General features: G+C 43.1%; 1 protein-coding gene across 8 annotated transcripts in view; it reads left to right on the top strand.

The window, feature by feature from the left end:
* map4k4 (mitogen-activated protein kinase kinase kinase kinase 4) overlaps positions 1-14,042 on the top strand; it is a 119,849-nt gene that overhangs the window by 52,705 nt on the left and 53,102 nt on the right. For all 8 annotated transcript variants that reach the window (XM_065013881.1, XM_065013882.1, XM_065013877.1 and 5 more), the window contains exons 3-4: positions 1,282-1,338; positions 11,997-12,122. In XM_065013881.1, coding sequence (XP_064869953.1) covers positions 1,282-1,338; positions 11,997-12,122 — 183 coding nt within the window. The remainder of the gene's footprint in view (positions 1-1,281; positions 1,339-11,996; positions 12,123-14,042) is intronic.

Here is a 14,042-nt window from a genome sequence, read left to right as displayed (position 1 = left end):
TAAACCTGCAATTTAGTTTTATCTAGGTACCGCTATGTAACTGTGATGGGACTTTTCCTGTTATGCTTACAGGCTGCTCTTGTGTTGTACCTATGTGTGTTTGTGTGTGAATGTGGACTGGTGAGACATTCTTTAATCCCCACAGTCATTAGACAGATCACCAGATTAGATTACCCCCTCTCCCAGACAGAATCCCTCAGGACCACAGCTGCCCTACGCCCTGCCCTGCCTGGCATTAAACAGGCAAATAGGCAGTCCAGTTCTATTTGATTGGGGGTTGTGAGGGTTTGTGAGTGTGCAGTTCATTTATGGGGCCTTGCTGAGATTTCTGGTCTGATGTATCCCTGGGCAGCCACGGGTGGAGTGTTAAAGTCTGTCTGGTAGCTGGCAGTGTCCTCTTGGGGTGCTGTGCGGTCCTGTGTTGCTGCTGCCTGGTTGAGTTCCCTGCCCTCAGTGGGGTGTCTTTGTCAGTGCCTGAGTAATTTTAAATACACATTTCGACTCAGGCAGAGTTGCCAAGTGCTGAGGATAGGGACACACACACACTAGACCTGTCACTCCTCTCCTTCTTTCCTTCAGCCTTCTCTCATCCCTATCGTTAAAACCGTGGTAGGACACGTTGTCATGGTGACTGTTCCATGCAGGGCACTGAAAAGACTAAGCAGACTGGCGCTGGGAAACAGACCCCCAAACTCAGCACTGACATATGCCCATACAACTGTCATGACTCTGGGATTCTCTGTCTTTTCATTCTCCATCTCTCTCTCTTATATCTAGCTTACTGTATTCTGTTCAGCATTTGATTCTGATTTGCAAGCAGGTTTTTTATTAAGGTTGTGAACTCATGTCTTTCTTTGCTCTAGTCATCCTTCTTGTCTGCTTCTGCTCCCAGTCAGTCCAGCAAAGCCCTGTGACCCCCTCATTAACCCCCTCCCTTACTATTCCACTACTTCCTCTGTTAACAGAAAATATGATGTAATTGAAGATTGCAATGGTTAGAATGATTTACATTCTGGAGGTAACTAAAGACTAGCATGGGGTCGTAAAGATGGACAGGGCTGTTACTTACGTACCTGATATCTGCCGTTATAGTTTCCATGATTGTCATGTGAAGTGTCCAGTCATGGTTAGGAATGAAGCGTCAAGCTCTTTCTGACTGAAACTATGTCACTTGGATACTTTGCATATCAGGGCTGAAATGTTGTTCACTCATCTCACTCTCTGTCTCTCTCCCGGTCTCTCTCTCTGTCTTTGTGTCTCTTTCTCTGTCTGTCTCTGCAGGGCCGACATGTCAAGACAGGACAACTGGCGGCCATCAAGGTCATGGATGTCACAGAGGTAAGCCTTCGCTCGATTGGGAGAGTTTTGTGTGTGATATAACAGAGCGCTGGTTAGACTGACAGTTTCACTTGGCAGTCTCCACACCTTTACTTGGTAGTCCTTTGTCTCCCACATATTCACTTCCATTCATTAGGAGTTCCATGTTGGTTCCCAGTGCTCATATGCTACTACTTCCTGAATAATCCAGTGATTTATGACATCACTGTCTAATCCTTCCTTGGACTTATTCTAGACTTTATATTCCCTCCAATAGGCTCCTCAGAGGAACATTTCCTTTTTAAGAACCAGATGGATGTAATTTTACTCATGTCAGACCTGGTTTCAAGACCAAAGAAGAAGCTGGGATCACAGAATAGTACTTGTCTCACGGTTCCAGCTATGTTTGATCATTGTTTGATACTCTATAGCCACCCACATTATAGCCCATGTAGATTTGTGACATACCCCAAGTTGATTTTTATTGCATCTGAGGCCCTAGATATGTTTTAAATATAACCAAAACACAAATAGCTGGATAATAGTAGTTGCCAAGATTAACCTCTTGCTCTCTCTCCTTTCCTCAATTCCCCTAGTCAATATTTTCCCTCCTAAAATAGCTATAATATCAGGCTTATATGAATGTAGGGCTTCAACCTCCGTAGTATTTTTCCTCTTCATGCTACAAAGCTGAGTTTGTGTTTGGAGCTGGATGGAGTGAATCACTAGCTTTTCATGTGGTGCTGACTGGTAAGACACTTCAGGAGATTGGTCACTTCTGCTAGCAAGACAGAGGTCTGGAGTTCGTGCCAGGTATGGTCTGAATCGGGAGGAAGTGGTACTTGATAAGCAAGCAGCGTGACATCCTTTAGATCTGTGTGTGTGTGTGTGTGTGTGTGAGATCCTTTTGAAAAGCCACAGGCAACAGAAAGAACCATTCGCATTGGTAAAAAAAAGCCCTTCCTCTGCTACCTATATGGGTCTTGCTACAAACTAGTGTACCCGTGAGGATTTCCTACACTGGACAACTTTTTACAGCTGTTGATAAGTCATTGATAATAATCAGCAATTTTTTCCCCATGTCATTACATTAAGATAAGGGGGGGAGTCATAGCTATATTCAATACATTTCACGAGTTGATTTAAAACCTATGTTTAACCTGTTTATTATGGTTGGTGTCTGGATTTGTCCAACAATCGTGTGACAAATATGAATTTTCTGTCCTTGCATGAATGGCAGTGTAAGTTGTCATTATATCGTATATTAAGCATTAATCAGTTAAATTAGACATTTAAACTTAAATCCTGTAAGAATCCTGGATCTAGCTGTTGGACAGTTTTTTTGTATAGAGATCTCAGAAATGCTATCTAACTCCGTAACATTTTGTGTCTTATGTTACGGGGTGAAAACTGTATTCATGGGCACACAAATCCAAAATGATGTATGCGATTGAAAAATGGAATGCTTCAAACCGAAAGAGTTCACCTTACCTTGATAATACTTGTTGGATGCGCATTTGGTGTCCAACTGATTTAGTTACGTTGTAATATTTTCACATATCGTCATCTGATCCAGGAAGGAATTTTCCGAATGACACTTGAACTTGAATTTGGAGCTCAGAAAGTACTGGAATAGGCCTACCTTGAACATTTGACATTTCCTCAATTTGGTGCTTGAAAAGTCCTCCTGCTCCCTTTATAATTATCCGTGATTACATTTTGTGTCAGTTGTTGTGAGAGATGTGGCCACTTTCGACTGTTTCCTGCCGCTTCAAGCTTGTTGCAGTTCTCTGTTTCAGTTAAATCATGTGCGTTTATTATGAGGATGACATCTGTTTGCTTCAACTTGGCTTTACCATTCAAATCCTTTCATTCAAAAATAAACCGGGTTTTTGGACACTTTCTCAATATAAAAACAACAATGGTGAGATTCAAATAGTGAGATTAATGCTACCATTATTCATGGGTTTATTATGTGTACCTGCGTCGGCAACTGGGCTACAGAAAAATCGCCATGCATACATCCAATCTATTTAGTCAGGCAATGTCCATATTGTTCTCACACATTTTTTTAATGTAATACTTTGAATATCAATGCATTGGCAAAGCCTAAAATATGCATTATTCTTAAAGTGGTAATTTTTTAAAAATTGCATGCTTTTTTGGGGAAGGTGGGGGATTCAATATTAGGCCATATGTAAATGATACAGTTGTATAACATTGAGGTCAGTGAAAATAACAATTAAGTGCATGAAAAAGTCCCTGAAAGTCCTAGAATTTGTCTATATGAACCCTGCTTAAATAATGTATAGTCCTAGGTCTATGTTGTTGTATAGGTGGAGTTATGGGACAATTTCCTCTAAGTACACATGTGGAACTGCATAAAAATCTTTTAAAAATGTTGTTTCAAACCATTTGGAAATGTTTATCCCAATGTCACACATTGGCCCCATTATTTATAGAAAGACCCATATACGTGACCAGTGACCCATGACCCCAACATATAGTGTACAAAACAAGTAGAAATAACCCTTGACAAACAATGTACAATACCAGTCAAAGGTTTGGACATACCTACTCATTCCTGGCCTTTTCTTTATTTTTACTATTTTCGACATATAGAATAATAGTGACGACATCAACACGATGAAATAACCCATATGGAATCATGTAGTAACCAAAAAAGTGTTAAACAAATCAAAATATATTTTCTATTTGAGATTCTTCAAAGTAGCCACCCTTTGCCTTGATGGCAGCTTTGCACACTCTTGGCATTCTCTCAACCAGTTTCACGAGGTAGTCACCTGGAATGCATTTCAATGAACAGGTGTGCCTTGTTAAAAGTTAATTTGGGGAATTTCTTTACTTCTTAATGTGTTTGAGCCAATCAGTTGTGTTGTGACAAGGTAGGGGTGGTATACAGAAGATAGCCCTATTTGGTAAAAGACCAAGTCCATATTATGGCAAGAACAGTTCAAATAAGCTAAGAGAAATGACAGTCCATCAATAGTTTAAGATATAAAGGTCAGTCAATATGGAAAATGTCAAGAAACTTTTAAGTTTCTTCAAGTGCAGTCGCAAAAAACATTAAGCGCTATGATGAAACCTGGTCTCATGAGGATCGCCACAGGAAAGGAAGACCCAGATTTACCTCTGCTATTTAGGATAACTTCATTAGAGTTAACTGCACCTCCGATTGCAGCCCAAATAAATGCTTCACAGAGTTCAAGTAACAGACACATTGCAACATCAACTGTTCAGAGGAGACTGCGTGAATCAGGCGTTCATGGTCAAATTGCTGCAAAGAAACCAATACTAAAGGACACCAATAATAAGAAGACACTTGCTTGGATCAAGAAACACGGGCAATGTACATTAGACCAGTGGAAATATGTCCTTTGAGTCCAAATCTGAGATTTTTGGTTCCAACCGCCGTGTCTTTGTGAGACGCAGAGTAGGTGAACAGATGATCTCCATGTGTGGTTCCCACCGTGAAGCATGGAGGAGGAGGTGTGATGGTGTGAAGGTGCTTTGCTGGTGACACTGTCTGTGATTTATTTAGAATTCAAGTCACACTTAACCAGCATGGCTACCACAGCATTCCGCAGCGATATGCCTTCCCATCTGGTTTGCGCTTAGTCCCACTATCATTTGTTTTTCCACAGGACAATGACACTAAACACACCAACAGCCAACACACCAACAGCCAACAAGTGCTCATGATATGTGGGAACTCCTTTATGACTGTTAGAAAAGCATTCCTCATGAAGCTGGTTAAGAGAATGCAAAGAGAGTGCAAGCTGTCATCAAGGCAAAGGTTGGCTACTTTGAAGAATATAAATATATTTTGATGGGCCTCTCGGGTGGCGCAGTGGTCTAGGGTACTGCATCGCAGTGCTAGCTGTGCCACCAGAGACTCTGGGTTTGCGCCCAGGCTCTCTCGCAGCCGGCCGGGACCGGGAGGTCGTGGGGCGACGCACATTTGGCATAGCGTCTTCCGGGTTAGGGAGGGTTTTTCCGGTAGGGATATCCTTGTCTAATCGCGCACTAGCGACTCCTGTGGCGGGCCGGGCACAATGCACGCTAACCAGGTCTCCAGGTGCACGGTGTTTCCTCCGACACATTGGTGCGGCTGGCTTCCGGGTTGGATGCGCGCTGTGTTAAGAATCAGTGCGGCTTGGTTGGGTTGTGTTTCGGAGGACGCATGGCTTTCGACCTTTGTCTCTCCCGAGCCCGTACGGGAGTTGTAGCGATGAGACAAGATTGTAACTACTAACAATTGGATACCACGAAATTGGGGAGAAAAGGGGGTAAAAAAAAGATATCTATATTTTGATTAATTTAACACTTTTTTTGGTTACTACATGATATGTGTTATTTCATAGTTTTGATGTCTTTACTATTATTCTATTATTATTCTACAATGTGGGAAATAGTAAAACAATAAAGTATGAGTAGGTGTGTCCAAACTTTTGACTGGCACTGTGTACACAACACATAAAATGGCACATAAACGGGCCAAAACGGCTCCTACAGTGAGAGTGAAGGTGGTGTCAAGAATCTGAGCTCAATACAGTAATACACACTGGATGTGACTCAGCAGTTTCTTACCCTCCGTGTTGAAGAAGAACTGGTGTGTCATTGCTATTTGCGTTACACACTCCTCTTATCTTGGCATACTGCATGTAAGAAGTTTGTGTGTGTGTTTGCCTGCGTGTATACTAAGTGTGAACAGAAAGACAGACTCAGACTATTGTCACTAGGCAAATGTTACAGACAGTATTTGCCTACACGACAAAGCATATTCCTACCCTGTTACTGATTGAGAAAAAAAACATCCAAGCACCATCCTTTTATTTCTCTTGTCAATAACGCAAAATAAAAAAAAACGATTAGGACAGGGAGAAGGATGGATGGAGTGAGTAGGAGGACAGAGAATGAGAGATTGATTCTGTTTGCCAGACTGTCTGAGTATTGGCGTGTGGCTTGTATTTATACAGTCCTACTGGTGATCTACACTTATTACAGATCTTTCACATATCAACTCTTTTCTGTGAAGACTTTTCGAAGGGGGTCATTTTCTCCCTGTTCAGCTGTTTTGTAAAATAAACACTTCCGTTGGGGTTTGGGCGTTTGCCAAGAGAGGGAATTAGTTGGGTTGTGGTAGCATGTTTATTTTTGAAAATCTTGATCTTCTATCGTTGTCCTGCAGGGGGATAGTCTAGTCTAGTGGATTTACAGGATCCAGTACAGATGATATGCGTCATCCAGGAACTCCTGGTCAGCAGAAAACATCTGTTTGTAGAACATGGAAACAGTGACCCAGATTTTTCACTTGAAAATGTATTCCTAAAAAACAAACAAACAAACCATACACCTCTTTGTAAAAAGGCAACTTTTAACAATTTCCACGTTTACAGGAAGAACTGTGCAGATACAATGTTTGGTAACAGAATAAAACGGAGGGAGATTTTACTGCATCTGCAGAGTTTTTCCAGTAAATATGTATTTTTTTATTTACTTTGTAAATTGTTCAAAGTAGTCATTGTGCATATAGTTAAACTTGAAATCAATGTTTTTTTGTTTGGCATTCATTTTTCCGTTACAGTGGAATTGCCCAGTACTATTTAACTGTGTATACAATGGTATAGTACTACTTGAAGAAGCAGAGAGCCAGGTAGCATCATTGATGTATGTGTAGTGGTGGTGCACACCAGTTATAGGGTCTATGCCTAAGATGAGAACATATCATTTTATTGTAAACCCAGTTCTTCTGCCCGAGCTCCCTACCATGTATGTGTGTTCCGTGTGTTCCTGTGAATATAACATATTACAGTAGAGCTACAGACAGCTCCCTACCATGTATGTGTGTTCTGTGTGTTCCTGTGAATATAACATATTACAGTAGAGCTACAGACAGCTCCCTACCATGTATGTGTGTTCCGTGTGTTCCTGTGAATATAACATATTACAGTAGAGCTACAGACAGCTCCCTACCATGTATGTGTGTTCTGTGTGTTCCTGTGAATATAACATATTACAGTAGAGCTACAGACAGCTCCCTACCATGTATGTGTTCTGTGTGTTCCTGTGAATATAACATATTACAGTAGAGCTACAGACAGCTCCCTACCATGTATGTGTGTTCTGTGTGTTCCTGTGAATATAACATATTACAGTAGAGCTACAGACAGCTCCCTACCATGTATGTGTGTTCCGTGTGTTCCTGTGAATATAACATATTACAGTAGAGCTACAGACAGCTCCCTACCATGTATGTGTGTTCTGTGTGTTCCTGTGAATATAACATATTACAGTAGAGCTACAGACAGCTCCCTACCATGTATGTGTGTTCCGTGTGTTCCTGTGAATATAACATATTACAGTAGAGCTACAGACAGCTCCCTACCATGTATGTGTGTTCTGTGTGTTCCTGTGAATATAACATATTACAGTAGAGCTACAGACAGCTCCCTACCATGTATGTGTGTTCCGTGTGTTCCTGTGAATATAACATATTACAGTAGAGCTACAGACAGCTCCCTACCATGTATGTGTGTTCCGTGTGTTCCTGTGAATATAACATATTACAGTAGAGCTACAGACAGCTCCCTACCATGTATGTGTGTTCTGTGTGTTCCTGTGAATATAACATATTACAGTAGAGCTACAGACAGCTCCCTACCATGTATGTGTGTTCCGTGTGTTCCTGTGAATATAACATATTACAGTAGAGCTACAGACAGCTCCCTACCATCTATGTGTGTTCCGTGTGTTCCTGTGAATATAACATATTACAGTAGAGCTACAGACAGCTCCCTACCATGTATGTGTGTTCCGTGTGTTCCTGTGAATATAACATATTACAGTAGAGCTACAGGCAGCTCCCTACCATGTATGTGTGTTCTGTGTGTTCCTGTGAATATAACATATTACAGTAGAGCTACAGACAGCTCCCTACCATCTATGTGTGTTCCGTGTGTTCCTGTGAATATAACATATTACAGTAGAGCTACAGACAGCTCCCTACCATGTATGTGTGTTCCGTGTGTTCCTGTGAATATAACATATTACAGTAGAGCTACAGACAGCTCCCTACCATGTATGTGTGTTCTGTGTGTTCCTGTGAATATAACATATTACAGTAGAGCTACAGACAGCTCCCTACCATGTATGTGTGTTCCGTGTGTTCCTGTGAATATAACATATTACAGTAGAGCTACAGACAGCTCCCTACCATGTATGTGTGTTCCTGTGAATATAACATATTACAGTAGAGCTACAGACAGCTCCCTACCATGTATGTGTGTTCCGTGTGTTCCTGTGAATATAACATATTACAGTAGAGCTACAGACAGCTCCCTACCATGTATGTGTATTCCGTGTGTTCCTGTGAATATAACATATTACAGTAGAGCTACAGACAGCTCCCTACCATGTATGTGTGTTCCGTGTGTTCCTGTGAATATAACATATTACAGTAGAGCTACAGACAGCTCCCTACCATGTATGTGTATTCCGTGTGTTCCTGTGAATATAACATATTACAGTAGAGCTACAGACAGCTCCCTACCATGTATGTGTGTTCCGTGTGTTCCTGTGAATATAACATATTACAGTAGAGCTACAGACAGCTCCCTACCATGTATGTGTGTTCCGTGTGTTCCTGTGAATATAACATATTACAGTAGAGCTACAGACAGCTCCCTACCATGTATGTGTGTTCCGTGTGTTCCTGTGAATATAACATATTACAGTAGAGATACAGACAGCTCCCTACCATGTATGTGTGTTCCGTGTGTTCCTGTGAATATAACATATTACAGTAGAGCTACAGACAGCTCCCTACCATGTATGTGTGTTCTGTGTGTTCCTGTGAATATAACATATTACAGTAGAGCTACAGACAGCTCCCTACCATGTATGTGTGTTCCGTGTGTTCCTGTGAATATAACATATTACAGTAGAGCTACAGACAGCTCCCTACCATGTATGTGTGTTCCGTGTGTTCCTGTGAATATAACATATTACAGTAGAGCTACAGACAGCTCCAGTATAGTTTTAGCTTCACTCTACTCTACAGGCTCAATTCAGCATATTTGCTCTGACCCAGATACCACTTCCTGTCCTACATACAGCATAGAGGGAGAAATAGAGAAGAGTGGAAGAGAGAGAAGGGGAAGAGTTTGTTTTTCTTTCCTCCTCTCAGAAGGTTCATTTGAAGTGCAGTGGGATTATGGGAGGGGTTTAAGTCGCTCAGCCACTCGTCTCTCATCACCTCTCCTGCCTGCTGTCTCCTTTCTCTCTCTTGCTCTCCCCTTTTCTATTGCTCGCTTTCCCGCCCTCTTTCTTGTTCCTCCTCTCTCTGTCTTGCTCTCTTCCCATCACTACCCATCTCTCTTCTCTCCCTTCCTTTTGCTCTTTCTCTCCCTATCACTCCTCTCCCTGCCTCTTTGACTGTATAACTTCTAATCACATTAGGTGTACTAGAGCAGAGGACTGTAGTATCTAGAGTCCTGCTCCTCAAGCTAACCTAGCAGAGAGGCTGCTTTTGGAGGCTAATTCACTGGGATTCAATAGGAGTCAAAGTTATTAGCAAAAGCCCTGATTCAAACAGTCTCCATCTTTCCTCTCTCCCTCTTGTTGGCTCTCTCTTCTTTCTCTCTCTCGTGCACTGTCTCTCTCAACTCATCTCTTCTCACTGTCTTGGCTCACTCTCTTAGCTGAATATCTTTATTGTAGAAAGTGAGATAATGATGGTGGGAGGTATCAAAAAGGGTGACCCATCCCTCTTATTCTTTCCACTGTGTGTGATACTATCTGTAAGATGGCCATCCTTGTTAACACCTCCCACCATCATTATCTCACTTCCTACACATGATTTAGAGTTGTGAAAATGGCATCCGGACTATGAGAGAACTGGGGGATAGAAGATGTGGTGATGAAAATATGAGGTTATGGAAAGTGCAGACTGAGAAAAGAATGGCACTGAAATGCATAGCGGATGTTTCACGTGCTCCTGACCAATTCTGCTATTTTGTGAGCTCAATTTTTTTGTACATAATGTCTCCTCCTACATTTCCTATGACCGAAACCTGGCCCTGATCCGGAAGAGAAAGAGACAGCGATATAGAGGCCGATGCGCGTGCACCCTAATGAAGCTACGGTGGAAAGTAAATAATCTGCCTCTGTTCTATTGGCGAATGTACAACAATCACTGGAGAACAAACTGGATGAGCTCCGTTTGAAACTATCCTATCAACGGGACCTGAAAAACTGTAATATCCTATGTTTCTCAGAAACTAGGTTGAACAAGGACACGGATAATATTCTAGCTGGTTTTTCTATGCACCGGCAGGACAGAATGGCAGCGTCAGTTAAGCTCAGTGGATGTGTGTCTTATTGTTAACATCAGCTGGTGCGCAATCTCTAATATTAAGGAAGTCTCAAGGTTTTGCTCGCCTGAGTTAGAATACCTTATGATAAGCTATGGACCATATTATTTACAGAGGGAGTTTTCATCTATGTTTTCCATAGCCGTCTATTTACCGTCACAAACCGATGCTGGCACCAAGACCACACTCAACAAGCTGTATAAGCAACAACAACAAGAATGCTCATCCAGAGGCGGCACTCCTAGTGGCCGGCGATTTTAATACAGGAAAACTTAAATCTACCAGAAATGTCAGCTAAGCAAGTGGAGGCTACAAAAATCTAGACCACCTACCTTTACTCCACACACAGAGACGCCTACAAAGCTCGCCCTCCATTTTTCAAATCTGACCGTAACGACTTCTGTCCTCCCTCATTCCTGCTTACAAGCAAAAACTCTAACAGGAAGTACAAGTGACGCGCTAAAAAAAACAAAAAAAAGGAAGTGGTCCAATGAAGTCGATGCCAAGGTACAGGACTAGAATATGATCAGGGAGGACCACATAAGTCACCGGCTTCATTAATAAGACGATGAGTAAAAAAAATGACAGGTCATCCCAGCAACAGGAAGACCACATGTCGAGGGAGCGTTATACAAAGTGACGCTAAATCAATGTTTTACCACTGCTAAATCAATGCTCTACCACTGCTAAATCAATGCTTTACCAGCCAAAATGGTTTATGAGTGAATCATACACTGTGTGTGTGCGCGCCTGTGTGATAATATTGGTTTATTTGGCTCCATTATCATTTACGATATAGAACGTGCCATTTTCACTTCCATGCTCGTCAACATTCTCGTTGTGACTGAAAGTCAATAAATGGTGTTATTTACCAGGCTCAATTTGGTTGAATAAATAGCAGTCTGTTTCTGTTATTGTTGTCATGATTACAACAAACTTCCCCTCTGGAAATGCCATGAGGGGTAAACAACCTATGGAGTGTCAGTTCATCGACCATCATACACAAAACAAAGAGGTCGTTAGGGGGTGTGTGTGGTTGGTTGGTTTGTCACCAGGGGCTCTCAGATGAGACTGTTATCAGTTCACATGTCTCTAGGATGTGTTCCCTGGCCAGGACAAATAGAACAATGAATATTTGTTTTGTTTGTTATGATTCGCTCCATTACTTCATAAAATTACCCCCCCCCCCTGCAGGGCAATGGGAATTTATTAGCTCTATTAATGGTCATTCTCTCTCTCGCTCTCTCTTTTTCTCTCTCTCTCTCTCTGTGTGTGTGAGTCTAGGATGAAGAAGAGGAGATTAAACTGGAGATTAATATGCTGAAGAAGTACTCCCACCACAGAAACATAGCCACCTATTATGGAGCCTTCATCAAGAAGAGCCCACCAGGACATGACGACCAGCTATGGGTGAGTGTGTATTTACCTAGTCTATCCCTCAGTCCCAAATACATCTACCTAAAACTCAAGCCTGAACTACTTGGACACCTCCAGCATAAGGCCTTCATAACGGTGTCATAGGATGACATTGCTAGTTCGGTTCAATAGGAGGTACCATCCTCACTCTACCTACCTCGCCATCCATAGTCCTCCTCACTACAACCATCTATGAATGAGTGGCTACAGATAAATCCCCTTCAAACCACCCTTCCCTCCACCTCCAACGAGATGCAACAAACACTCAAACTGGACAGTTTTATCTCCATCTCATTCAAAGACTCTAACATGGACTAACTGACAGTTGTCTGCTTCGCATGATGTATTGTTGTATCTGCCTTCTTGCCCTTTGTGCTGTTGTCTGTGCCCAATAATGTTTCTGCCATGTTTTGTGTTGCTACCATGTTGTGTTGTCATGTGTTTCTGCCTTGCTATGTTATCGTCTTAGGTCTCTCTGTATGTAGTGTTGCGGTGTCTCTCTTGTCGTGACGTGTGTTTTGTCCTATATCTTTTTTTTTAATCCCCGTCCCCACAGGAGGCCTTTTGGTAGGCCGTCATTGTAAATAAGAATTTGTTCTTAACTGACTTGCCTCGTTAATAAATCAAGGTTCAATTTAAAAAATGAACAGTCTTCCCTAAAGGCTGGGTGGTTTGAACTCCCCCTTCCTCTCCTCCTTTCTCTCTGGGTCAACAATATCTCTCCCCTCCCTCCCTCCTTCCCCGGTCAGTCCCTGTGTGTTTGCCTGCTAGTGTTACTCCCCCTTCCTCTCCTCCTTTCTCTCTGGGTCAACAATATCTCTCCCCTCCCTCCCTCCTTCCCCGGTCAGTCCCTGTGTGTTTGCCTGCTAGTGTTACTCCCCCTTCCTCTCCTCCTTTCTCTCTGGGTCAACAATATCTCTCCCCTCCCTCCCTCCTTCCCCGGTCAGTCCCTGTGTGTTTGCCTGCTAGTGTTACTCCCCCTTCCTCTCCTCCTTTCTCTCTGGGTCAACAATATCTCTCCCTCCCTCCCTGCTTCCCCGGTCAGTCCCTGTGTGTTTGCCTGCTAGTGTTACTCCCCCTTCCTCTCCTCCTTTCTCTCTGGGTCAACAATATCTCTCCCTTCCCTCCCTCCTTCCCCGGTCAGTCCCTGTGTGTTTGCCTGCTAGTGTTACTCCCCCTTCCTCTCCTCCTTTCTCTCTGGGTCAACAATATCTCTCCCCTCCCTCCCTGCTTCCCCGGTCAGTCCCTGTGTGTTTGCCTGCTAGTGTTACTCCCCCTTCCTCTCCTCCTTTCTCTCTGGGTCAACAATATCTCTCCCCTCCCTCCCTGCTTCCCCGGTCAGTCCCTGTGTGTTTGCCTGCTAGTGTTACTCCCCCTTCCTCTCCTCCTTTCTCTCTGGCTCAACAATATCTCTCCCCTCCCTCCCTGCTTCCCCGGTCAGTCCCTGTGTGTTTGCCTGCTAGTGTTACTCCCCTTCCTCTCCTCCTTTCTCTCTGGGTCAACAATATCTCTCCCCTCCCTCCCTCCTTCCCCGGTCAGTCCCTGTGTGTTTGCCTGCTAGTGTTACTCCCCTTCCTCTCCTCCTTTCTCTCTGGGTCAACAATATCTCTCCCCTCCCTCCCTGCTTCCCCGGTCAGTCCCTGTGTGTTTGCCTGCTAGTGTTACTCCCCCTTCCTCTCCTCCTTTCTCTCTGGGTCAACAATATCTCTCCCCTCCCTCCCTCCTTCCCGGTCAGTCCCTGTGTGTTTGCCTGCTAGTGTTACTCCCCCTTCCTCTCCTCCTTTCTCTCTGGGTCAACAATATCTCTCCCTTCCCTCCCTCCTTCCCGGTCAGTCCCTGTGTGTTTGCCTGCTAGTGTTACTCCCCTTCCTCTCCTCCTTTCTCTCTGGGTCAACAATATCTCTCCCCCCCCTC

The sequence above is a fragment of the Oncorhynchus nerka genome, linkage group LG3, assembly GCF_034236695.1.
Source record: "Oncorhynchus nerka isolate Pitt River linkage group LG3, Oner_Uvic_2.0, whole genome shotgun sequence".
Classification (NCBI taxonomy): domain Eukaryota; kingdom Metazoa; phylum Chordata; class Actinopteri; order Salmoniformes; family Salmonidae; genus Oncorhynchus; species Oncorhynchus nerka.
Note: the sequence above shows the minus strand (reverse complement) of the source record. Positions and strands in the feature narration are given on the sequence as shown.